This window comes from Oncorhynchus tshawytscha, linkage group LG04, assembly GCF_018296145.1.
Source record: "Oncorhynchus tshawytscha isolate Ot180627B linkage group LG04, Otsh_v2.0, whole genome shotgun sequence".
Lineage (NCBI taxonomy): Eukaryota > Metazoa > Chordata > Actinopteri > Salmoniformes > Salmonidae > Oncorhynchus > Oncorhynchus tshawytscha.
In genome coordinates, this window is record NC_056432.1 from 70,600,247 (window position 1) to 70,627,016 (window position 26,770).

The following is a 26,770-nucleotide window of genomic DNA, read 5'->3' on the forward strand; positions in this document are numbered from 1 at the left end:
TCACCGGGGCTGTGTCTCGAATGGCACCCTATTCCCTATATATAGTGCACTACTTTTGGCTATGTTTTGTATACTACTACTACTACTATATATGCTTTTTCCAAAAATTTGTGCACTATATAGGGAATACAGTTCTATTTTGGTAACAGCCCAGGACCCTATCAACATCTGTTTACCATAGGAACCCGCTTCCTCTCATCTCTGAGGAAGCTGCTCCAGTGGTGCCGGGCAATTACAGAGATGTCCAGTAATGCTCCGGCATGGGGCCCTTTCAAGGGCTATTCACAGCCATGACCGGGTGGTATTGATCCAGGTTACTCACATAGAGTGCTTGTGAAAGATGGCTGATTGAAATACTGTATCCATGTTCTTGTCCTGATGCGCTGCTCACTGTTTGATCAAGTTCGTCTATTGATTCTTAGCTCCTGGGCCAAAGGAAAACTTTTCTACTGTAGTGACTTTTTTAGTGTTACTTTCTGCTCTGCATATGTAAACACTTAGATATCTATCAATACCATGTCAAGGTTGGCAAAAGAAACATGTAATACTTTATTCATTAAATAACTTTGTCTTTGTGTGAGAGAGACTCCAGGATTTACCAGTACATGCCTTTCAACTATAAAACTCTAGTGGTCAGAGCTCTGCAGTAGTCCTTCCAGATAGAGCAGAGATGGTGTTAGTGCTGTGGCGATTGGGCCACTGATCTCCACAGACGGACTTTAGCTGTAGTCTTAATCCCCAACTCGGTGACTGAGTCTGGGCTCCAGACCATGCATCTAAACAGCACGCCCTGGATGGCTGGCTGCTGGAGAGGAACACAATGCCCAACACAACATAAATCAGGCAATGGGGTCAAAATAATGGCTGAAAAAGCAAATATACCACTAATCACTATTAGGGCAACAATGAAGAACTTTAAAACCATTGAACCCGTGGTAAACTTGCCTGGTAGAGGAAATTTGTAGCTTGTCCCCACGCACAGTGAGGAAGATGGTTCGGGAGGCAGAAAAGTCCAAGGGTCACAGTTGGACAAATACAGAACTTGGTGGCATATTGGGGTCTCCAAATCTACAATTAGATGCCACCTCCATGCCAATAGGCCATATGGAAAGGTTGCCATAAAAATGGCTTTATTGAGAGCAACCAACAAATGCAAATGCCCGGAGTTTGCTAAAGGCATTGCCACTTGGATTAGAACCAGGTGCTATGGTCAGATGAGATGAAGATGGAGCTCTTCGGCCACACACACTAGAGGTATGCGGAAAATAACCTGATACTTATTGTAAAATATGGTAGTGGATCTTTGATTTTATGGGGCTGTGACTTGAACCCCATTGAAAACCTGTGGTTTATATTGAAGAGGGCAGTCCATAAGCGCAGACGAAGGATGTCAATGTCCTGAAAACATTCTGTATGGAGGAATGGTCCAATCTCATAAAACATTAAAGAAGAAAGCTAAGTGCCATTATCCTCACAAAGTATTGAAAACAGGTGGTGCCAAGGATTCCGACACCTATCTTTTTGAGATTTTCTTTAACCTCTTAGAGCTATCCCCCTACTTTGTGCAATTTCCGCCTGAAGACATACCCAAATCTAATAGCCTGTAGCTCAGGCACAGAACCAAGGATATGCATATCTTGGTACCATTTGAAAGAAAACACTCTGAAGTTCGTGTAAATGTGAATTGAATGTAACACAATAGATCTGGTTTAGATAAAACAATGGAAAAAAACATACATTTTTTATTTTTATTTTATCTTTAAAATAAACAAGATAAAACAAACATTCAGATAGGATGATGGGGACAATTTCAGTGAAAAATATGAGGACAACCGTACTTGTGCAAAGTTTCAGAATGAACTTCCAAAATGAGTGTGCTACATGACATTTATCATGAAGTCACCCAGGTGTCCCACACAAGTAGCCCAAATGTACCCAAGTGGCCAAATTGGTGAAGGTATACATTTTGAAACAAATAACTATATACAAAATACCAAAATAGTATTTTAACACACACCCCCCCCCAAAAAAAAAAATTGAGAAAAAGAAAAGAAAAGAAATTGGGGATTATTGATTAACTTCTTGCGTCGAGCAATCCCGTATCCGGGAGCGTAATCATAGCCTCAAGCTCATTACCATAACGCAACGTTAACTATTCATGAAAATCGCAAATGAAATGAAAGAAATATATTCACTCACAAGCTTAGCCTTTTGTTAACAACACTGTCATCTCAGATTTTCAAAATATGCTTTTCAACCATAGCTACACAAGCATTTGTGTAAGAGTATTGATAGCTAGCATAGCATTAAGCCTAGCATTCAGCAGGCAACATTTTCACAAAAACAAGAAAAGCATTAAAATAAAATCATTTACCTTTGAAGAACTTCGGATGTTTTCAATGAGGAGACTCTCAGTTAGATAGCAAATGTTCATTTTTTCCAAAAATATTATTTGTGTAGGAGAAATCGCTCCGTTTTGTTCATCACGTTTGGCTAAGAAAAAACCTGAAGATTCAGTCAATACAACGCCAAACTTTTTTTCCAAATGAACTCCATAGTATCGACAGAAACATGGCAAACGTTGTTTAGAATCAATCCTCAAGGTGTTTTTCACATATCTATTCGATGATAAATCATTTGTGGCAGTTGGGTTTCTCCTCGGAAGCAAATGGAAAAATACACGCAGCTGGAGATTACGCAATAATTGCGACGGAGGACACCAAGCGAGCACCTGGTAGATGTAGTGTAAAATGGTCAATCTTCCAATGATATGCCTACAAATACGTCACAATGCTGCAGACACCTTGGGGAAACGACAGAAAGTGTAAGCTCATTCCTGGCCCATTCACAGCCATATAAGGAGACATTGGAACACAGCGCCTTCAAAATCTGGGGCACTTCCTGTTTGAAATTTCAACTTGGTTTCGCCTGTAGCATCAGTTCTGGGCATTCACAGACAATATCTTTGCAGTTTTGGAAACGTCAGAGTGTTTTCTTTCCAAAGCTGTCAATTATATGCATAGTCGAGCATCTTTTCGTGACAAAATATCTTGTTTAAAACGGGAACGTTTTTTTATCCAAAAATTAAAAGAGCGACCCCTATATCCAAGAAGAAAAAAAAAATCTGGGAAAAAATATATATATGCATTTACAAAATAACATGGGTAACTATTTACACACTTTCAATATTTGGAAGACCCTCAGTCCTCTATCAAATCAAATGTATTTATATAGCCCATGCCTAAAACCCCAAACAGCAAGCAATGCAGGTGTAGAAGCATGGTGGCTAGGAAAAACTCCCTATAAAGGCAAAAACCTAGGAAGAAACCTAGAGAGGAACCAGGCTATGAGGGGTGGGCAGTCCTTTTCTGGCTGTGCCGGGTGGAGATCACAGTGGTTGTAGAGGGTGCAACAGGACAGCACCTCAAGAGTAAAAATGAACAGTTTAGGGTTCCATAGCCGCAGGCAGAACAGTTGAAACTGGAACAGCAGCAAGGCCGGGTGGACTGGGGACAGCAAGGAGTCATCATGGCAGGTAGTCCTGAAGCATGGTCCAAGGGCTCAGGTCCTCCGAGAGAAAGACGAGAAAGAGAGAGCAGACTTAAATTCACACAAGACACCGGATAAGACAGGAAAAGTACTCCAGATATAATATACTGACACTAGCCCCCACCCACTTTGCCATATAACCCTACCAACTTTGCCAAAACTCTAGACAATATTCTGCTGCTGATGCCAGATGCCATAGCAGTCTCTTTCTGATGTAAAGCAGAGGGTCACTGAGCATGTGGTGCATGTGATGGGAGACTTCATCTTGCAAACAACACAGCAACGCCTCCATGCTGTGCCCTTTTGGCCCTTAGGCACATCCATGCCTGCACAAATATATTTGGGCAGATGAACACTGGCAGGAGCAGAAGGGACAGGGCTTGGTGCAGTGGTGCTGTAGCCAGCAAGCTCCTTGATGCTCCCTCTAATGTAGACTGATTGGAGGAAGCATGCTGGCTGTGTTGAGATGTATGGGTTTGCATTCTACACCATACCATTTCTATATATATACACACACACACACACACACACACACACACACACAGGGGCAAAAAAAGTATTTAGTCAGCCACCAATTGTGCAAGTTCTCCCACTTAAAAAGATGAGAGAGGCCTGTAATTTTCATCATAGGTACACTTCAACTACGACAGACAAAATGAGGGAAAAAAATCCAGAAAATTACATTGTAGGACTTTTAATGAATTTATTTGCAAATTATGGTGGAAAATAAGTATTTGGTCAATAACAAAAGTTTATCTCAATACTTTGTTATATACCCTTTGTTGGCAATGACAGAGGTCAAACGTTTTCTGTAAGTCTTCACAAGGTTTTCACACACTGTTGCTGGTATTTTGGCCCATTCCTCCATGCAGATCTCCTCTAGAGCAGTGATGGTTTGGGGCTGTTTCTGGGCAACACAGACTTTCAACTCCCTCCAAAGATTTTCTATGGGGTTGAGATCTGGAGACTGGCTAGGCCACTCCAGGACCTTGAAATGTTTCTTACGAAGCCACTCCTTCGTTGCCCGGGCAGTGTGTTTGGGATCATTGTCATGCTGAAAGACCCAGCCACGTTCCATCTTCAATGCCCTTGCTGATGGAGGGAGGATTTCACTCAAAATCTCTCGATACATGGCCCCGTTCATTCTTTCCTTTACACGGATCAGTCCTCCTGGTCCCTTTGCAGAAAAACAGCTCCAAAGCATGATGTTTCTACCCCCATGCTTCACAGTAGGTATGGTGTTCTTTGGATGCAACTCAACATTCTTTGTCCTCCAAACACGACGAGTTGAGTTTTTACGAAAAAGTTCTATTTTGGTTTCATCTGACCATATGACATTCTCCCAATCTTCTTCTGGATCATCCAAATGCTCTCTAGCAAACTTCAGAAGGGCCTGGACATGTACTGGCTTAAGCAGGGGGACACGTCTGGCACTGCAGGATTTGAGTCCCTGGCGGCATAGTGTGTTACTGATGGTAGGCTTTGTTACTTTGGTCCCAGCTCTCTGCAGGTCATTCACTAGGTCCCCCCGTGTGGTTCTGGGATTTTTGCCCACCGTTCTTGTGATCATTTTGACCCCATGCGGTGAGATCTTGCGCGGAGCCCCAGATCGAGGGAGATTATCAGTGGTCTTGTATGTCTTCCATTTCCTAATAATTGTTCCCACAGTTGATTTCTTCAAACCAAGCTGCTTACCTATTGCAGATTCAGTCTTCCCAGCCAGGTGCAGGTCTACAATTTTGTTTCTGGTATCCTTTGACAGCTCTTTGGTATTGGCCATAGTGGAGTTTGGAGTGTGACTGTTTGAGGTTGTGGACAGGTGTCTTTTATACTGATAACAAGTTCAAACAGGTGCCATTAATACAGGTAACGAGTGGAGGACAGAGGAGCCTCTTAAAGAAGAAGTTACAGGTCTGTGAGAGCCAGAAATCTTGCTTGTTTGTAGGTGACCAAATACTTATTTTCCACCATAATTTCCAAATAAATTCATTAATAATCCTACAATGTGATTTTCTGGATTTTTTTTTCTTCTCATTTTGTCTGTCGTAGTTGAAGTGTACCTATGATGAAAATTACAGGCCTCTCTCATCTTTTTAAGTGGGAGAACTTGCACAATTGGTGGCTGACTAAATACTTTTTTGCCCCACTGTACATATTTATATATTACAATTAAAATGTAAAAACAATCACAAATAATATTTTATATTAATTTCAAACAACGGCATTAGCATGAGAGCAACCAGTCCAAAACAATGTCCTCTCCTTTCAAAAAATATGCCTCAGTTTCAGAATCAAAGCTATGCGAGCTAATGGAGTCTTCAAAAAGCAGATCTGTCTCTCTTTCACGATCAATTTCCTCAAATTGTTTCTACATTTGTATATCTAGTCTTAGAATTAGCTTTCCTTGACTTATTCACCATGATGTTGGATAAATAAACAGCTGAAGATGCAAGTCACCGAAATACTGCTGTGCGTAATAAGCGTCGCTCCTTCACGGTTGAATTGGCAATGGCGAAAGAACGGTCCTTACGCCAGCGTTCATCTTACAACAAAGAACCATGGGATATTGCCGTTTACCTCTGCTCATTGGCTATCTACCCAGCTAGATTTCAAGACGATCAGTGGTCATTGGGTTAAAATACAGTCAATCAACGAGACAGTGGTCATATAATTGGTGCACAATGGGCTCCTCACTTGTTGTCTTCCAATCGGTTTTTCCGGGTCAATACATCCCACAAAATGACCCATCAAATTTGGTTGTGTTACAAACAAACAGTTGATTGCAAGGAAACCAAACATGACTGGATAAAGTCAGGGAAAGTCTGTCTATTTCACGTTGGATGTTACGTCGAAAATTGAATGACACGAAATTCAACGATAAGCGTTCACAAAATGTTTCGTGTTCGGCTATAAAAAATTGATTTAACCGAACAAAAGACCTTTCATTGTGTAACAATGAGCCTTGGGATTGCAACCAGAGCAAGATCTTCAAAGGTAAACGATTTATTTCAATGCAATCTGTGATTTTGTTACGCAAGTGCTGGTTGAATAAGTAGTTTGATATGGGGGTCTGTGCTCATAAAATCGCAGCGTATTCTTTCGCAATAAATCATTTTTTAAATCTGACAACGCAGTTGGATTAGCAAGATTCTAGGCTTTCGAACAATGTGAGACACTTGTATTTTCATGAATGTTTAATATGACTATTTATGTTCAGTGCGCAGAGAGGTTAATCACTTGTTAAACAAAATATTTTTCTCTGAGCAATTGTATTATTATAAAATATAATTTATTATTAAAGCTCAGTATTTATTTTATAGTCTTTTTTCATCACCTTTATAATGCGTGCCAAAACATTTTGAGATGACTGAATATGAAAGCTCCAGAAACAGCTCAGTGCATATGAGTGGAGTGACGTCAATACAAAGTATATGATTCATCTTCCTTCAGTGAGTGTAGATCCTGATGAAAATATTCCCCTCTGACACTAGTCAAACAGCCCCTGCTATACACAGAAGACACGGAAGCTTTGAACTTCTCTGAATGTTTCCCGTTGCAATCTCAGCCACATCCTTCCAAAGATGTCAAAAAGATGCCTTTGAGCTCATTCAGTACAGCAGCAAACATATGGAGAGAGTCCCTTGATTCATACCTTATGCTTAACAACACACAGATGGCTCTACACTGTTAGTGAAGGAAGCATACACACTGTTTGGTCTTGCTAAAAATAGAATCCCTCTCGCTCTTGTCCTTATTTTTCACCATCTTTAGATTAACCACTGTTTTTCTCTCTTTAGAACTCACATTTTCTTAGCTCTATTTTAAGAATCAATTCAACACTGACTAAGAGGGATTACGTGTTCTCTGTACCTTTCGTATTTCCATCTGATTAACCTTAAACTGTATGCATTTCCACATCTACAGTATATCCTTCAGATAATATCCATGAAAGGTTAAGTTCAGTATGAAGTGGAAATGCTGTTTCATATTCCAGCTTTTATTTACGTACCCAATCTGGATTCATTGAAAAATCATATGGTTTAAGTACAACTCTGACTTGTGTGATAAGTTTGTCTCTCCTCATTTGATAGTAAAGAAATGAACCACCACAAGCCACTGCTGCCCAAAAAAACATTACTGCACGTCTGAGGTTCGCAAAAGAGCAACTGGACAGATGAAACTACAGATGAATTGTTTGGAAGGAACACACAACACTATTTGTGGAGAAAAAAAAGGCACAGCACACCAACATCAAAACTTCATATCTCAACTGTAAAGTATGGTGGCGGGAGCATCATGGTTTGTGCTTTGCTGTGTCAGGGCCTGGACAGCTTGCTATCATTTACGGAAAAATGAGTTTATCAACAGTTTATCAAGACATTTTGCAGGAGAATGTAAGGCTATCTGTCCGCCAACTGAAGCTCAACAGAAGTTGGATGATGCAACAGGACAACGACCAAAAGCACAGAAGTAAATCAACAACAGATTGGCTTCAACAGAAGAAAATACTCCTTCTGGAGTGGCCCAGTCAGAGTCCTGACCTCAACTCGATTGAAATGCTGTGGCATGACCTCGAGCGGTTCACACCAGACATCCCAAGAATATTACGGAATTGGAACAGTTTTGTAAAGAGGAATGGTCCAAAATTCCTCCTGACCATTGTGCAGGTCTGATCCACAACTACAGAAAATGTTTGGTTGAGGTTATAGCTGCAAAAAGGAGGGTCAACCAGTTATTAAATCCAAGGCTTCACATACTTTTCCCACCCTGCGCTGTGAATGTTTACACGGTGTGTTCAATAAAGACATTAAAACGTAAAATTGTTTGTGTGTTATTAGTTTAAGCAGACTATGTTTGTCTATTGTTGTGGCTTAGATGAAGATCAGATAACATTTTAGGACAAATTTATGCAGAAATCCAGGTAATCCACATTACTTTTCCTTGACACTGTAAATAGCATGTTTTTTCTGCTATAAATCAGATTAGCATCCAGTAGATAAATCATAAAGCAGAAAAACCTGGAAAATATTTGTAAATTATTGACCGCCCCAAATATAGAGTGACATTGTTAACAGAATATTTTAGGTGGACTAAACAGATTTAATTTAACCTAGTTCAGAAACTGACTTCAGGCTCATGCTTATCTGAAATATAGTATGTAGGCCTACCAGTTGTTAGTTTCCATATATGCTAACAGTAACTTCAGGTCATGAATACAGGTCTCTCCATCGCTCTCTGCTCAGAGCTTTTGAAGCATTTGCTCTATTATTCCCCTTGAAGCTGTTTGGAATAATTAGAAGAGAAATGGGTTCCCACAATGAGACTGTGAATGTCTCCGCGGTGACGGATCTGGGCTCCGAATTTTTACGAGAATAGACACATACCACTGGATATTCAGGAGGCTGTAGGGGAAATACTAAGGCAACCAAGCAGTTGATAAGATTAAGATAAACATGTTAGAATCAAAGTGCCAATTTCAAGGGACTGTAGCTACAGTATGCATTTGTTATTATCTAATCCTGGAACATGTTGTTGCTGGGAGGAGCATATGCTGTGCATTTGCAATTTTCACAGAGCTAGCACATTCATGACCTGTTTGACATGAGGCGATAAACAGTGTTCTCTCCCAGGCAAGAGAAACGCCTCTGTTGTGTGTCTGCTTCCTATAACCTTGCAAAGTGTCCTCTGCTAACTCTGTCTTTACCTGTTCTTTCTTTCCCTATAGGCTAACCTTAACTGACAGTACCCTTCTGTTTAGTCTCTTACTTTTATCTTCATCATTTCCCCCCACCTGCCTGCTAACTCCCTCTGTCCGCTGGCTCCTGCCGTGCCGTACGTAGTGCAAGAAGCTGAACATGAGGAGGTGAAGGTGGTAGCGGACAACCAGGCCCCTCGCTCAGCCAAAAAGGGCAAGGCATCGACCAGCTCCACCCCGCAGACAGGCAGCGGCAAGAAGGAGAGGAAGGGGAAGCACAAAGGTCAGGCTTGCAGTTGCTGCATCCAGACAGACCGAGAGACAGACAGGCTACAGCAGCATGCATGGTCCTCTCTCTCTGTCTGTTGGCCAACTGTACAGCACGTCTCCATCTGTCTCAGCTCTGACTTCTACCGTGAGGGAAATGAAACACTCCAATTGATATCCTCAGGTTTTCAATGAGGAGGAAGTTTCATTTCTTGTGCCAGAATGAAATGCACCATGTGAGAGTGTGGTGCAGAGCAAGAGATACCACTTTGGTATCATGTAGAGTAAAACAGATTGCATGTGAAATTAGCTGCATGGACACCAGACCACGTATTTGTCTCCCAATTGATCTCCTTTGATAGCTGTATTATATTGCTGTATTGTCTTAATGAGTTGAGCTCTAAAAAGTCAATGTTAAGATGCCCCATGCTCCATAAGGTACATGGCTGTATGCGTCTCATTCACACACTCATCCTTTCAAACCTCCTCAAGCTGGATTGGACTCGGTTCTGTTCATGTTTCTGTCTCTGGTGGCACATAGTGGCATTCTAAAGCTAATCAAGCTGCCCTTACAGAGAAGTGAAGCATGCACTCAGGTGCTAAGTCTGTCCAAAATCTAATCAGAGTAATGATGTTCGAGAAGTCGGTTCTCTCTGCCTGCCAATTAAACACCTTAGTGGCTGCTGAAACGCTCCTTGGCCTTGATACAGACTTCATACGTAAGCAGCATGAATTAAAATGGAAGTGTGAAATTGTGCTCCCTCACTTTGATGTCTCTCTCAACTTCTGAGTTTCAATAATCAAATCAGTATACTGTATAATATAGTGTATGTATTTCTGGTCTCCTGAATGGCGCAGCGGTCTAAGGCACTGCTTCTCAGTGCTTGGGGCGTCACTATAGACACCTGGTTCAATTCCAGGCTGTATCAGAACCGGCCGTGATTGGGAGTCCCATAGGGCGGCGCCCAGCATTGTCCGGGTTTGACCGGTGTAGGCCGTCATTGTAAATAAGAATTTGTTCTTAACTGACTTGCCTAGTTAAATAAAGGTTCAATAAAAAAATTGCCAGTGGCTGTCTGAAATGCTTGTTTACCAATGATGCAGATTAAAAAAAATATATAATAATAAAATAAGTAGTAGCACGGTGAATAAATATACACAAGAATGGAGCTACAGTTTAAGTCAGAAGTTTACATTGGAGTAGGTTGGAGTCATTAAAACTTGATTTTCAACCACTCCACAAATGTCTTGTTAAAATACTATAGTTTTGGCAAGTCGGGTAGGACATCTACTTTGTGCATGACAAGTCATTTTTCCAACAATTGTTTACAGACAGATTATTTCACTTATAATTCACTGTATCACAATTCCAGTGAGTCAGACGTTTACATACACTAAGTTGACTGTGCCTTTAAACAGCTTGGAAATTCCAGAAAATTATGTCATGGCTTCTGATAGACTAATTGACATAATTTGAGTCAATTGGAGGTGTACCCGCTGATGTATTTCAAGGCCTACCTTCAAACTCAGTGCCTCTTTGCTTGACATCATGGGAAAATCAAAAGAAATCAGCCAAGACCTCAGAAAACAATTGTAGACCTCTACAAGTCTGGTTCATCCTTGGGAGCAATTTCCAAACACCTGAAGGTACTATGTTCATCTGTACAAACAATCAGCTTGGAGGGGAATGTGATGTTGAACGCTGAGCTGTAGTCTATGATCAGCATTCTCACATAGTTACTTTCCCTCTTGTCCAGGTAGGAGAGGGCAGTGTGAAGTGAAATTGTGCTTGGAACCCTTTTTGCATTCTCTTTTGACTCATCACAACGCTGTTGCTACTGTTTATCTATCCTGTTGCCTAGTCCCTTCATCCCTACCTATATGTACATCTACCTCAATTACCGCATACTCTTGCACATTGACTCGGTACTGGGATTTTCACGCAAGACATAGTGTTGTATTCCTCGAAGTGTGCATAAATGGCATTTAGCTCGTTTGGGCGTTCTGCATCTCACTGGGTTTCCTTTGTAATACGTTATCGTCTGTAAACCCTGCCAGATACGACAAGCATCGAAGTCGGTGTAATAGGATTCCACCTTTCTCCTATATTGTCCGTTTGCATTTTCGATGTCTTATCCAAGGTTGTACCGGGCTTTCTTGTATGCGTCCATGTGTCCCGTTCCTTGTAAGCGGTAGCTCTAACTTTTAATCTGCGTGGATATTGCCTGTAATCCATGGTTTTTGGTTTTGATACGTTCATATAGTCACTGTAGTCACATCATCTATGCACTTATTGAAGAGGCCTGTGACCGGTGTGGTAAACTCCTCAATGCTATCATATGAAACCCGGAACATATTCCAGCCTGTAGTAGCAAAACAGTCTTGTAGCCTCGCGTCTGCTTCATCAAACCACTTTCGTATTGAGCATGTCGCTGGTACTTCCTGTTTGAGCTTTTGTTTATAATAAGTAATCAGAAGAATAGAGTTGTCGTCAGATTTTCTGAAGTGAGGACAAGGGAGTGGCTCGTATGCGTTTCTGTGGGTAGAATAAAAGTGGTTTAGGGTTTTAGCGCGCCTAGTGTCGCAGAAGACGTGTTGATAAAAGTGAGGTGGAACTAGGGTTGGAAAATTCCGTGAACTTTCATTAAATTCCCTGTAACGGCGTTCGTCTGTTGAAGGAGAGTCGGACCAAAATGCAGTGTGGTGGTTACTCATGTTCTTTAATGAAAAAATAGCGATACATGAAATAACTAAATAAATACAAAAACAACAAACGAAACGTGAAAACCTAATTACAGCCTATCTGGTGAACCCTACACAGAGACAGGAACAATCACCCACAAAATACACAGTAAAACCCAGGCTAAATAAATATGGTTCCCAATCAGAGACAACGAGAATCACCTGACTCTGATTGAGAACCGCCTCAGGCAGCCAAGCCTATGCTAGACACACCCCTAATCAGCCACAATCCCAATGCCAAAAAAAAAACAAATACGACAACACAATAAACCCATGTCACACCCTGGCCTGAACAAATAATTAAAGTAAACACAAAGTACTAAGACCAAGGCGTGACAGAACCCCCCCCAAGGTGCGGAGTCCCGGACGCACCTCAAAACCATAGGGAGGGTCCGGGTGGGCGTCTGTCCATGGTGGCGGCTCCGGCTCGGGACGTGGACCCCACTCCAATGTCTTAGTTCCTCCCCCTTGCGTCCTGGGATAGTCCACCCTCGCCGCCGACCATGACCTCGTAGTCCTCACCCAGAACCCCACTGGACTGAGGGGCAGCTCGGGACTGAGGGGCAGCTCGGGACTGAGGGGCAGCTCGGGACTAAGGGGCAGCTCGGGACTGAGGGGCAGCTCGGGACTGAGGGGCAGCTCGGGACTGACTGGACTGGGAAACCCGGGACTGAGCCCGGGACTGAGGGGAAGCCCGGGACTGAGGGGAAGCCCAGTACTGAGAGGAAGCCCAGTACTGAGAGGAAGCCCAGTACTGAGATGAAGCTCAGGCAGGTAGTTGGCTCCGGCAGATCCTGGCTGGCTGGCGGATCTGGAAGAGTCTGGTTGACTGGCAGATCTGGAAGAGTCTGGTTGACTGGCAGATCTGGAAGAGTCTGGTTGACAGGCAGATCTGGAAGAGTCTGGTTGACTGGCAGATCTGGAAGAGTCTGGTTGACTGGCAGATCTGGAAGAGTCTGGTTGACTGGCAGATCTGGAAGAGTCTGGTTGACTGGCGGATCTGGCTGCTCCATGCAGACTGACAGCTCTGGCTGCTCCATGTAGATTGGCAACTCTGGCTGCTCCATGCAGATTGACAGCTCTGGCTTCTCCATGCAGACTGGCGGCTCTGGCTGCTCCATGCAGACTGGCAGCTCTGGCTGCTCCATGCAGACTGGTAGCTTTGTGCAGACTGACAGCTCTGGCTGCTCCATGCAAACTGGCAGCTCAGGCTGTTCCATGCAAACTGACAGCTCAGGCTGCTCCATGCAGACTGACATCTCAGGCTGCTCCATGCAGACTGACAGCTCTGGCTGCTCCATGCAGACTGACAGCTCTGGCTGCTCCATGCAGGCTGACAGCTCTGGCTGCTCCATGCAGGCTGACAGCTCTGGCTGCTCCATGTAGGCTGACAGCTCTGGCTGCTCCATGCAGACTGGCAGCTCTAGCTGCTCTATGCAGACTGGCAGCTCTGGCTGCTCTATGCAGACTGGCAGCTCTATGCAGACTGGCAGCTCTGGCTGCTCCATGCAACCTGGCAGCTCTGGCCGCTCCATGCAGACTGGCAGCTCTGGCCGCTCCATGCAGACTGGCAGCTCTGGCCGCTCCATGCAGACTGGCAGCTCTGGCCGCTCCATGCAGACTGGCAGCTCTGGCTGCGTTCAACAGGCAGGAGGCTCCGGCAGCGCTGTAGAGGAGGAAGGCTCTGGAAGCGCTGAACAGGCGGGAGACTCCGACAGCGCAGGAGAGAAGGATGGCTCTGGCTGTGCTGAACAGGCGAGGCACACTGAAGGCCTGGTGCGTGGTGCTGGAACTGGTGGTACTGGATCGAGGACACGCACAGGAAGCCTGGTGCGGGGAGCTGCTACCGGAGGACTGGTGTGTGGAGGTGGCTCTGGATAGACCGGACCGTGCAGGCGCACTGGAGCTCTTGAGCACCAAGCCTGCCCAACTTTACCTGGCTCGATGCCCACTCTAGCCCGGCCAATACGAAGAGCTGGTATGTACCGCAACGGGCTATGCACCCGCACTGGAGACACCGTGCGCTCCATAGCATAACACGGTGCCTGCCCGGTCTCTCTAGCCCCCCGGTAAGCACAGGGAGTTTGCGCAGGTCTCCTACCTGGCATCGCCATACTCCCTGTGAGCCCCCCCCAATACATTTTTGGAGGTGACTCTCAGGCTTCCATCCGCCTCGCCGTGCTGCCTTTTCATACCAGCGCCTCTCCGCCCTCGGCGCCTCCAGTTCTTCTTTGGGGCGTCGATATTCACCAGGCTGTGCCCATGGTCCTTTTCCGTCCAATATCTCTTCCCAAGTCCAGAAGTCCTTTGATCGCTGCTCCTCACGATTAACAGGGAGAGTTGGCTCAGGTCTGACTCCTGACTCTGCCACTCTCTCCCTGAGCCCCCCCCAATACATTTTTGGGGCTGCTTTTCAGGTTTCTTTCTGCGCCGCCGTGTCTTTCTCTTCGACTCCATTCTCCTATAGCCCTCTTCGCACTGCTCCAGCGAATCCCAGGCGGGCTCCGGCACTCTCTCTGGGTCGACCGCCCACCTGTCTATTTCCTCCCAAGTCGTATACTCCATACTCCTGCTGTCCATAACATCCTCCCGTGTCCATTCCTCCCTTCGCTGCTCCTACTGTCGCTGCCTGTTACCACGCCGCTCGGTCCGGGTGTGGTGGGTGATTCTGTAACGGCGTTCGTCTGTTGAAGGAGAGTCGGACCAAAATGCAGCGTGGTGGTTACTCATGTTCTTTAATGAAAAAATAGCGATACATGAAATAACTAAATAAATACAAAAACAACAAACGAAACGTGAAAGGCTGTAATTAGGTTATCTGGTGAACACTACACAGAGACAGGAACAATCACCCACAAAATACACAGTAAAACCCAGGCTACCTAAATATGGTTCCCAATCAGAGACAATGAGAATCACCTGACTCTGATTGAGAACCGCCTCAGGCAGCCAAGCCTATGCTAGACACACCCCTAATCAGCCACAATCCCATTGCCTACAAAAACCCCAATACGACAACACAATAAACCCATGTCACACCCTGGCCTGAACAAATAATTAAAGAAAACACAAAATACTAAGACCAAGGCGTGACATTCCCTGGTTTTCTTAAAATCCCAGTTGGAGGTTTCCCTGAATCAGGAGGGAATGAGCAGAAAATCCAGAATCAGGAGGGAATGAGCAGGAAATCCAGAATCAGGAGGGAATGAGCAGGAAATCCAGAATCAGGAGGGAATGAGCAGGAATCCAGAATCAGGAGGGAATGAGCAGGAAATCCAGAATCAGGAGGGAATGAGCAGGAAATCCAGAATCAGGAGGGAATGAGCAGGAAATCCAGAATCAGGAGGGAATGAGCAGGAAATCCAGAATCAGGAGGGAATAAACAGGAAATCCAGAATCAGGAGGGAATAAGCAGGAAATCCAGAATCAGGAGGGAATAAGCAGGAAATCCAGAATCAGGAGGGAATAAGCAGGAAATCCAGAATCAGGAGGGAATAAGCAGGAAATCCAGAATCAGGAGGGAATAAGCAGGAAATCCATAATCCGGAGGGAATAAACAGGAAATCCAGAATCCGGAGGGAATAAGCAGGAAATCCGCAATCCTCCAACTAGAGTTTTGTGAATTTACTGAAAGTTTTCAGAATTTTGCAACCCTAAGTAGAACTGTTGTCTCCCTGCGTTAAAGTCTCCACCCACCAGAAACGCTGCCTCTGGGTGAGCAGTTTCATGTTTGTTTATGGCACCATACAGTTCGTTGAGTGCCAAAGTGGTGTTGGTTTGTGGAGGGATGTAGACAACTGTGATAATTACAGATGAGAATTATCTTGGTAGATAAGAGTCTGCAGCTTACCATGAGCTTTTTATATCTGGTGAGCAAAAGCTATAGATTTCCTCACTGGAAGCAGCACACCAGTTGATGTTTATGAAGAGACACCCCCTCCCCCCTTGGATTTGCCTGAGGCCACATTCGTCCGATCGCGCCGCTGCCTGGAGAAACCACTGAGTTCTACATACATGGTCATCCAGCCACGTCTCTGCAAGGCATATAATATCTCAGCTTTTCAAATCTCTCTGATAGAAGACTCTCGAATGAAGCTCATCCATATTATTCTCGAGTGACTGGACATTTGCCAATAGAACGGAGGGGAGTGATGGTCGATATTCTATTCGTCTCAGTCTCACAAGGATGCCGGCTCGTCTGCCACGTCTATGCCTGCAGTGTTTTGGTTGCCCATGCAGCCAAGGAATGGGGTCCAGTATGAACAAGGGAACAGCTGAGTCGGAGTTGAAGTCGGATATGATAGTCGAAATTGAGATTAGCAACTGTTTATCTGTCCAGAATTGCATGGCGGTCATGTGTGATAATAGTATGAACTTTCTCTATGAAACAAAGTAAAGATAAATACGAAAAGGTCACTAAGTCAGGTTGGAACTCGTAAGATGTCGCTCTTATCCGTTTGCGCCATCTTTGTTGCTGCACAATTAATGCAGGAAATTGCTCTTGAAGTAATGTAAAGGCAAATTATTGATATAATAAATAATAATACATGTTTTTATTGTCACATACACCAGATAGGTACAGTGAAATGTGTTCATTTCCAGTGATGGGTATGTTTTATTCCACTCTGATCGAGTGATCCCTATCCCTGACATACAGAGTGAGCCCTCCAGGCTGGTTTATGGGAAGCCCACTACCTTGTAAAGATGGTGTAGGTAACAGGGATGTTTGTCATCTCAGGATGCTTTTGTAATCCTTACTCATCTGTTCAATGCTATTGTTTTTCCTCCAATGTGATTCACTCAGGGCTAGTGATTAATCAGACTAGAGTCACGACGTCGTTCAACACCGATATGGCCCCTTTCTTCTTACGGAATGATGGCTTACCTCGTCACACGCGCACACACACACACACACATATATATATATATATATATATATATATATATATATATATATATATATATATATATATATATATATATACATACACACACACACACACACAGTTGCTCTTTGAAACGAGGGTTGGCTGCTTCGCTAACGCCACACTAACAAAGGGCTGCAATCTCCTTCTGAAAGCAGCAGTAATTCTTGTGTAATCACAGTGTTAAAAAGACAGTCACTAATTCAGTTGGGAGCAATAAAACACTCTTTCAGAATGTGCGTTTTACCGGCCGTGATTTCATCTGGCTCATCTCATTTAATCGCTTGTTGCACTGCTATGGTGATGAGACAGAAGAGGATGAGGAAAAACAGTATGTCAGTGGCTTTGAAGCAGTAATGACCAGGAGGCCTCATTTATAACCGCTGTGCATCATTTCTGAAAAGGCTACCCTCTTCAAAAAAATCCCCCAAATCCAATACAAACGATTAGAATCCAATAGAAAATCATTTTGGAACCTACCCTATAGGATTTCATCCTGTCGGTCCTATCGTAGAGGATTTTATCCGATAGGACTGGTTCTAAAATATGATCGTTTATTGGGGAGATTCTTGAATTTGAATCCTGTATAAGATAAAAACCTATCGGATAGAATCCCATAGGAGTCCAATAGGAATGGTTCCAAAATCTGATAGGATTGAACCACTCCCTTATTGTGGTGGTGTGTTTAAGAGGTTGAGAACCTCAGGGAATTATCACTGGTGTGGGTAGTCAAAGAGATGGACATTGTGCTCCGGAGAGACATGGGAGAGAATGTTCCTCAGTTTACTTGTCTTTAATCTTGATTGCAGTTTAACATAAATGTTCAGGTTTCTGTGCCATATTAGATTTGAAATTATTTGCGCTAATTTCCTGTATTAAGACCTTATGTGTTACTACATTACACAACCTCACGTTTCAACTACATTGAATTGAGGGTCATTACACATCCTTTTTACCTCAGATTAGACCGGGGGTCTTGGGACTTCAAATTCTACTATCGTTTTGAAAACGCGAATGGCAGGCAACATTTGAAATGCTCTGTATAAAAGTCACTGGCCTCACACCAATACATGGATTCATCACTCAAATAAGAGCTAACCCTTGTCACTGGGGCGGCAGGGTAGCCTAGTGGTTAGAACATTGGACTAGTAGCCGAAAGGTTGCAAGTTCATATCCCCGAGCTGACAAGGTACAAATCTGTCGTTCTACCCCTGAACAGGCAGTTAACTCACTGTTCCTAGGCTGTCATTGAAAATAAGAATTTGTTAAACATTTAAAAACTGTTGATATCCTATGGCGAGTTGTGATTTGTTGAAGTTAATAACAAAGCAACTGATTTATTTCCTTCCCCGTTTCGGCATTCCTCACAACTTCCATCCGACATTCTAGAATTTAGATGACTGTCTACAGCAAAGTCTCTTCTAACCAGTGATATACAAATGATTCTCATATTCAGTCTGGCCTTTGAATAGTGTTAGTTTAAACAGTGCATACACTCCAAATGTTTGCCCCTGCTCTGTTGATTTCAAATTCATATCGATATGACTGATGAACAAAATCGTGTTGTTTCTTTCCTCATTGGTGACCCACTTGCAACAATCGTAAATGTAGCTGGCTGTCTTCTACAAGTTGTCCTCTAACCAGTGATATACATATTATTCCCAGATTCCGTGTGTTTGTTTTTAGTAAGGTTAGTTTGAACAGGACATGTAACCCCCCTCTCATTCTACTGATTTCAACGTGATATCAATGTGAGGGATTGCCAAATAAGTGTTGCGTTTCTCTTTCCGTTTTGGCCACACCCCCAAAGCAAAATGCATCACTACAAAATGTAGCTGGTTGTCATCAGCAGGTTGACCTCTAACGAGTGATGTAAAAATGATTTCCAGTTTCCATGTGGTTTTTGAGTTGTGTTAGTTTCAACAGTGCACACAAACCTGATTTCTCCCCTAATTAATATGAATGATTATTTGCCACTTGTCAAAACAACAGGCTTTTTGGTGCATATGCAGTTCATAAGGTGCTCGTTAAAAAGAATAGAAGAAATATGACAAACATGTCCATCTGGGGCGGCAGGTAGCCTAGTGGTTAGAGCGTTGGACTAGTAACCGGAAGGTTGCAAGATCAAATCCCTGACCTGACAAGGCCGTTCTGCCCCTGAACAAGGCAGTTATTAACCCACTGTTCCTAGGCCGTCATTGAAAATAAGAATTTGTTCTTAACTGACTTGCCTAGGAAAATAAAATCAATTTAAAAAATCCACAGTTGCACAAAATACTAGGCCACTTGCCTGTTTGCAATACTTAAACCACTCGAAACTGTGCGTACGCATGGTCTAAAGTTTGCAGGAAGGTGAGCACATTCTCATGTCAAGTTAACTTTTGCATGAAGACTGGCACACGCATGTTTTGGGGTATATTTTGTACAGGTTTATAAATGAGGCCCCCACCACTCCATTCGTGTGAAAGGGACTAGTAATCTGGTGCTTGATTGGCTGAATCAGTAGCTGACTAGCAGCAGGGACATCATGTTCTGCCCTGTTACGCAGGCTAATTAAATGGCAAAGAAGCAGCAGAAGTCTTAAGAGTCAGGACGAAAATATACCACATCAACCCACAAAGGCTTTCAAATCTGAATTTCACTGCATGACTCCTATTACCCAGGCAAATGTCATCTACTAGACTCCATTTACTTATACTGTATGAGTTTTTTTCCAACAGATTTCCATTCATTCTCCATGTCATGTTTGCATGCTTGTAGGCATGTTATGTGTTAGTTTTGACACATTACAGTATGTTTGTGCATGATCTAATGCATGTGTGTTACTACTGTTACTGTACGACTATGGAGGTCTGACCCTGATGGGGCTGGTTGGGTGTGGTGGTGTGGCAGGACTCGATGGGCCGGCGTCCTTCCAGGAAGAGGGCCAGATCCAGATCATGACGGTGGGTCACTGGGCCGTGGAGGAGGGGAGTGAGGGAGATGCTGTGATCAGTGCTCAGTCACAGGGCAAGCAGGACCTGAGGGTCACCATGCTTAAGAAAGGTATCAATACATATCGGCCTATCACTGGCCTCCAGCCTGATCTGTGTACATGTACAGTCCCTCTGTGGCTTCGATTGGTCTGAAACACAGGTCAGAGAGTGATTGGCACTTGTCCTCTCCAATCATGCAGTGATTGGTCTGAGATTATGAGATTGTGAGGACCTTGGATTTATTATACAGTAAGACCTGTCAAATACAGCTCTCCTTTCCCCTGAGATCTTTGCCAACTGAACAATAACATCTAAGTCAACTAAACAGTAACATCATGCTTATTACACCATGAATAACACCATACTAAAAACATCAACAGTACTCCACTTGTTTTGTTCCTCTTGGTAAATAGGTTTCCAGTTTCCACCACCTTTTGATAGCTGAAAACATACTGTACACAGTGACAGTTAGATACATTTATCTTAAAAAGTATCATGGGCAACCAACCAATTCAGGAAGCAGCAGGTATGCTATGACCTGTTGTGATGCTTTTAGTGAGCATGCTACAGGTGTCTATTGGCAGCTTTTCATGGTTCTTTCCCTGTTGGAGAGAGAACCTCATACAGTTCAGACTCTACCCAGAACACTACCATGCCTTTAGACTTACAGTAGTGTATCCAAACCTCTCCATGAACTGATGTTTCAGAACAGGCTTATGTGTCTATGTTCCTGTGTGTTGTATCTTTGTGTACAGTGCTTGGTGTATGGTGCAGCATGCATTTACAGTTCTGTTGTTATTCAAACAGCATTACCAGGAGCACCACAATGCCATTACATTATGTATTTTCTGTTTGAAGGTATTTCAAGTAGTATGAACTTTGACGAAGAGGAGGATGACGAGGATGAAGTCAGTTCCAGTTCCTCTCAGCTCAACAGTAACACACGTCCAGGCTCTGCCACCAGCAAGAAGTCCTGCAAGGTACACCATCTGATGCTCTGTGGTCATCTATTGATTCCTGACTCTTGGATGGAGCTTTTACTTTACACACAGTGTGCACTAATGCACCCTCTATTTGCTTTGTTCCTCTGCGCAGCGGGGCTCAGCCATTAGTCCATTTGGGGAATGACGACAGAGCAGTTTTGTGTTTTGGGCTACATAATGCTCAACCTATTCCTCTTGTGTATCTGTATTATTGTCATTTGAACTGTAGTTTGTTGATGCATGGAAGCAGCCCAGACATCTTCTGATGTGAATAGTTTTACCTAATGGAAATGGGAGTTTTTTCCCCCTGATCTCAGAATCTAAGCAGTCTCATGAATCCATCTGAGAGGAGAAAGGGGAATTTTTGTATATCAAACTGCCTCTCTAAATCATGTCCTTGCTGAACTCTTTGGTAGCTGAATATAATATTCCGGTTGGCATGGCTTTCTATCATGCAGTTGACATACCCTGGCCCTTTGGCCCCCTGGCAGTTTTGAAATGCTATTTAAAATACCCCCCTGAAAAGACAAATGACAGTCCACAAAATGACAGGCTACTAAGTCTTAGGTTAGCTCTGGTATTTCTGACTTGTCATCTGTCATATTCCGAAATAACTGCTGATTATTATTTGTATGAATATTTTAAACCTGCAGGAAATGTGTTGTGAGAGCAGGCTGTTTTTCTCTGCTGTTTCTTTCCTCCCCTGCTGTCGGACTTAGAGGTAGAGCTAGTCAGAGGAGGTGGTGGGCTGTGTAGTCTCCTGTGGTTCGAGGAGGTTGAGGGGAAGTGACTCTTTAGTGTACTGTGGGCTTTAGAGAGGCACCTGACATCAGGAGTGACATTAGAAGCTACCCTGAGCACCTGATCATGTCACCTACCTGCTGAGACAGTCTGTCTCTTACTATAAGTTTGGTTGTTAATCATGTCTCCTCGCTGCCTGGTCCTTCCATGTGGATCTAACCCCCTGTTGAAACCCAGATGGCGTCTACACAGCCTCATGGTTTTAAACACAATGTGCTAATGTAGTTTCAGTCCCCAATGGATGTTTTATAATAACCATTATCATTTTATAATGAAAGGGATGCAGAACAGCCGAAGGTACGGTAATCTGATGTTTTGAACGTGACATGGACTGATGTGTCTCTCTGTCCCTCAGGAGGCAGCCTCAGCGTCCACCCCTCCCGTCAGTGAGCCGGCCATCGACGTGGATGACCTGGAAGAGTTCACCCTGAGACCAGCCCCTCAGGGGATCACGGTGAAGTGCAGGATCACCAGAGACAAGAAGGGCATGGACCGAGGCATGTACCCTACCTACTACCTCCACTTGGAGAGGGAGGATGGGAAGAAGGTGAGTGTGGAGCAGAAGGATAAATACTTACCACACTGACAGAACCAAAATGTGACCCTTTAGGGCAGGGCTGTTCAATGTCAGTCCTGGATGGCCAAAAAACGACTGCTTTTCATCCTCTCCTTCTAATAAGGGACTGATTTAGACCTAGGACACCAGGTTAGTGCAATTAACTACCAGGTTGAAACAAAAATCAGAAGTGTTTCTGCCCTCCAGGACCAGAATTGAACAGCACTGCTTTAGGGCCACCATCCATCCTGACACCACTTGACCCTCTGCCTATGAACAAAAACTGGTGTCAAATACCATCATGACACTATGAATTAGCATGACCAATCAACCGTGAAAGGCTGTGAAAGGAGTACATGCTTTGATTGTTTAGTGGAGCTGGTTAGATGAGGCTAATTTAGATGTTGCAGCCTCAAATCCCAGGGCTTATTGATGATGGTGTTGTTTCTGATGAAGTTGCTTTGCTAATTGGATTTGTTCTTGCCATAGGTGTTCCTGTTAGCTGGAAGGAAGAGAAAGAAGAGCAAAACATCTAATTACCTCATCTCCATCGATCCCACCGATCTGTCTCGAGGGGGGGAGAGTTTCATCGGGAAGCTGCGGTGAGTGAGTCTGCTGCTGTTTCTTTTGAGCACGGGGCTGCAGCTGCAATTTTCACAATAATGAGCTTGTCATTTTGGGAAATCCAGGTTAACTTCCAAGAAACTGTGGAAGATGGTTGTTTCTCTTTCCGACTGTAGACCTATTTTTTTATTTTTTTATTTTACCTTTATTTTACTAGGCAAGTCAGTTAAGAACAAATTCTTATTTTCAATGATGGCCTAGGAACAGTGGGTTAACTGCTTGTTCAGGGGCAGAACGACAGATTTGTACCTTGTCAGCTCGGGGATTTGAACTTGCAACCGTTTACTAGTCCAACGCTCTAACCACTAGGCTACCCTGCCGCCCCGGGCAGAGGTATTACAACAATGTAGAGTAGAGCAGGCTACTGAGTGCATGCTCATACTTATCTGTCAACTCCATGGGATTCTCTAACCTTAAATATATGTTATGCAAGAAGGACGTTTGCCTTTTTGGAGTAGCTGAATGAATGTTCTGTTTGATATATGCTGTAGTGAATTAGGGGCTATGCAGGCCCACACCTGGCTGCTCTCGTGGAGAAGACAAAGTAATTGGATTCATTACTTCCGTTTGAGCGCTCATTGTTGGGATGAGGAAGCAACACCTGTGTGTTGGCAGCCAGGGGGCCAGGGTTGATTAAAACAAGGACAGAGAGACCCTGTGGGCACACTGGAGAGGGGCACTGCTGCAGCCTACACACCCTGGCAGACGCTTCCTATAAGGATGTGTGGGTGGGTCTGCACTGACGACAGTATGTCTACATTGTTTTGATTCATCAGCTTTGTGTCTGTGTGTGTGTGTGTGTGTGTGCGCATACATACAGTGCCTTCAGAAAGTATTCACATAAAGTATTTCAATATTTTGTTGTGTTAAAATGGATGAAATTGAGATTTTGTATCACTGGCCTACACATAATAACCCATAACTTACACATAATAACCCATAACTTACACACAATACCCAGTGGAATTATGTTTTTATTTTATTTTTATTTAACCTTTTATTTAACTAGGTAGTGGCTGTGATAGGCGAAAACTGAAGATGGATCAACAACATTGTAGTTACTCGACAATACTAACACATGTTTGGGGAAATTCCAACACAGCATATCACTGAGTACCCCTCTTCATATTTTCAAGCATGGTGGTGGCTGAGTCATGTTATGGGTATGCTTGTCATCGGCAAGGACTAGGGTGTTTTTGGGGATAAAAAGAAGCTGAATAGAGCTAAGCTCAGGCAAAATCCTTTCACTCTGCTTTCCAACAGACACTGGGAGATTCAAATTCACCTTTCAGCAGGACAATAACCTAAAACACAAGGCCAAATATACACTGGAGTTGCTTACCAAGACAACGTTGAATGTTTATGAGTGGCGTAGTTGCAGTTTTGACTTAAATCGGGTTGAAAATCTATGGTAAGCCTTGAAAATGGCTGTCCAGTAATGATCAACAACCAACTTTAGCTTGAATATTTTTTTTTGTGTGCAAATATCATACAATCCAGGTGTGCAAAGCTCTTTGAGACTTACCCAGAAAGACTCGCAGCTGTAATCACCGCCAAAGGTGATTCTAACATGTATTGACTCAGGGGTGTGAATACTTACGTAAATTAGATATTTCTGTATTTCATTTTCAAAACATTTTCCCAAAAAATCTAAACGTTTTTACTTTGTCATTATGGGGTATTGTGGGTGAGACAGATGGGTGAGAAAGAAAAAAACTACAACTAAATATGGAATAAGTAAAGGGGTATGAATACTTTCTGAATACTTTCTGTGACCAGATTTCACTGTGGGGGTTTACTTTTGTTTACGCCTGTTCACACTCTCTTATTAAGCCTTAGCCCAACCCATCTCTTTAAGAATTCACATGTAAACGCATGGCCAGCAACTGTCAGCATGGGCGACCCTCCATTATCTCAACCAATCGTGGCTAGCAAGGAAGGATCCTGTCTTTCTCCCTATATAGCTCAGGGCTTTCTATTTGGCTAAACTAGGCTCATAGTTAAACATTTTTATTCATATTTACGGATCCCGTACAAGTTTGTGATTAAGGCACATGAAAGTTCACATGTTCAAGAAGGCATTTGTGCAAAACAATCTACAAATATATTAAAACGTCCCTGCTGTGAAGTAGAAACTAGCCTCAAACGCCACCGATCCTGTAACCAGTCACATATTGTCTGGGCCTGCTCACTGTCTGCGTTAGTATAGAATAGTGCCGGGGCTCCAGGCTTTGATTTCCAGGAAGGCAGTGACATCAGGGCTCCTTAGAGATAGGATCAGCTCTGGCCACACTCTTCATTAATCTGGTATACTGGCTGCTTCTGCTGGTCGATAGGCTGTACTTCCCTCCCCTCCGCGCCTCTCGCTCCTCACGCCTCTGTCATCACAGTAACACTTGACTGATGGAGAGCTGGATTGAGAAGAGCAGCTGACCTTTCACCTGCCACTTGTGAGAGTCATGGACAGGCCGCATAAATGAGCTCCTGACTTTTCAATTGACCTTTAAGAGCCGTCCAATCCGCCATTAGGGGCTCCAGTTGTGATTGAGGTAAAGGGATTAACAGAGATATGAGCCATTATTCAACCTAGCTGTGCAGACGTCTCATCTAACCCTCTCCAACTGTTTATAGCCATACAATTATTTATTTTGACAGCTAATAACGAAATAATGCAGTTTTAATTCATAAATTAAATTTACTATGGCAATAGTATAAACACCATGATTGCATGTACTGTAAGATATGATAAACACTAATTGTAATTTGAAATAATGTGATGGTGACTTTTGAAAGACTAATGACTCAACCGTTTAACCAAAAACAATGATGTTGTTGATGATGATGATGATGTAAACCATTAACATTGATTGCGCATCATGGGCTGGATACAAATGTATTGTTTTCTTAAGGTTGATTAGCAGAGCCTTTTTCCTACTCATTGAGTCTGATTGAAGGATGGGCTCCTGGAGGTGGCTGATTAGGGATAATGGCCACTGCCTTCATCTGTCTCAATGGCTCCTTCTCCCTTTAGTATGGCATGGCATACTCTCCCAGTCCCTCTGTATCCTCAGTGTGTTTTCTCTTCTCTACAGGTCCAACCTCATGGGAACCAAGTTTACAGTGTATGACAGTGGACAGAACCCTGGGAAGACAACCTCCAGCCTAGAGGCTACTAACCTGCGGCAGGAGCTGGCAGCTGTCTGCTATGTGAGTCCTCCTGTTGTCTATTACCCATATACAAACAGGCAAACATTGAGCTACTCTCAGGCCCATAGCTAATTAGCGTTGCCTTAGTCTGGGGGAGACATGGACGTGTCAGACACAAGTAAGAGAGGAGAGGCAAGCAAGGTCAAATACATACACTGAATCCAGAGACCGCACACAGAGCACTACTCTCAGGCATTAGGACAAGCCCCTGTAGCCCCTTAATAACAGTGCCTTCATCTGGGGAGACATCGGTGTGTCAGACACATAATAGCAAATAAAATAAAAGAGGCAAACCTGGATGAATCCATACAATGTCATGGGGTTAGCAGGCAAAGCCACAGAGCATTGGTGTTGGAACAAGGGGACACCTAGTGCTCACATTTAAATGGCAACGGTTTTGACCTGATACTTTATCAACGAGGACTCTGTGGTTGACAGACTGGACC

At 43.6% G+C, this 26,770-nt stretch overlaps 1 protein-coding gene across 3 annotated transcripts in view; it reads left to right on the plus strand.

Moving 5' to 3' along the window:
* Window positions 1-26,770, plus strand: part of tub (TUB bipartite transcription factor) — a 31,384-nt gene that overhangs the window by 209 nt on the left and 4,405 nt on the right. Inside the window, exons 2-6 of one of the 3 annotated variants that reach the window (XM_042321163.1) lie at window positions 20,071-20,223; window positions 21,012-21,133; window positions 22,293-22,484; window positions 22,983-23,095; window positions 26,210-26,324. In XM_042321163.1, coding sequence (XP_042177097.1) covers window positions 20,071-20,223; window positions 21,012-21,133; window positions 22,293-22,484; window positions 22,983-23,095; window positions 26,210-26,324 — 695 coding nt within the window. Of the gene's footprint in view, window positions 1-19,360; window positions 20,224-21,011; window positions 21,134-22,292; window positions 22,485-22,982; window positions 23,096-26,209; window positions 26,325-26,770 lie in introns of those variants that run through there. The other 2 variants (XM_042321164.1, XM_042321165.1) reach the window with 2 other exon arrangements.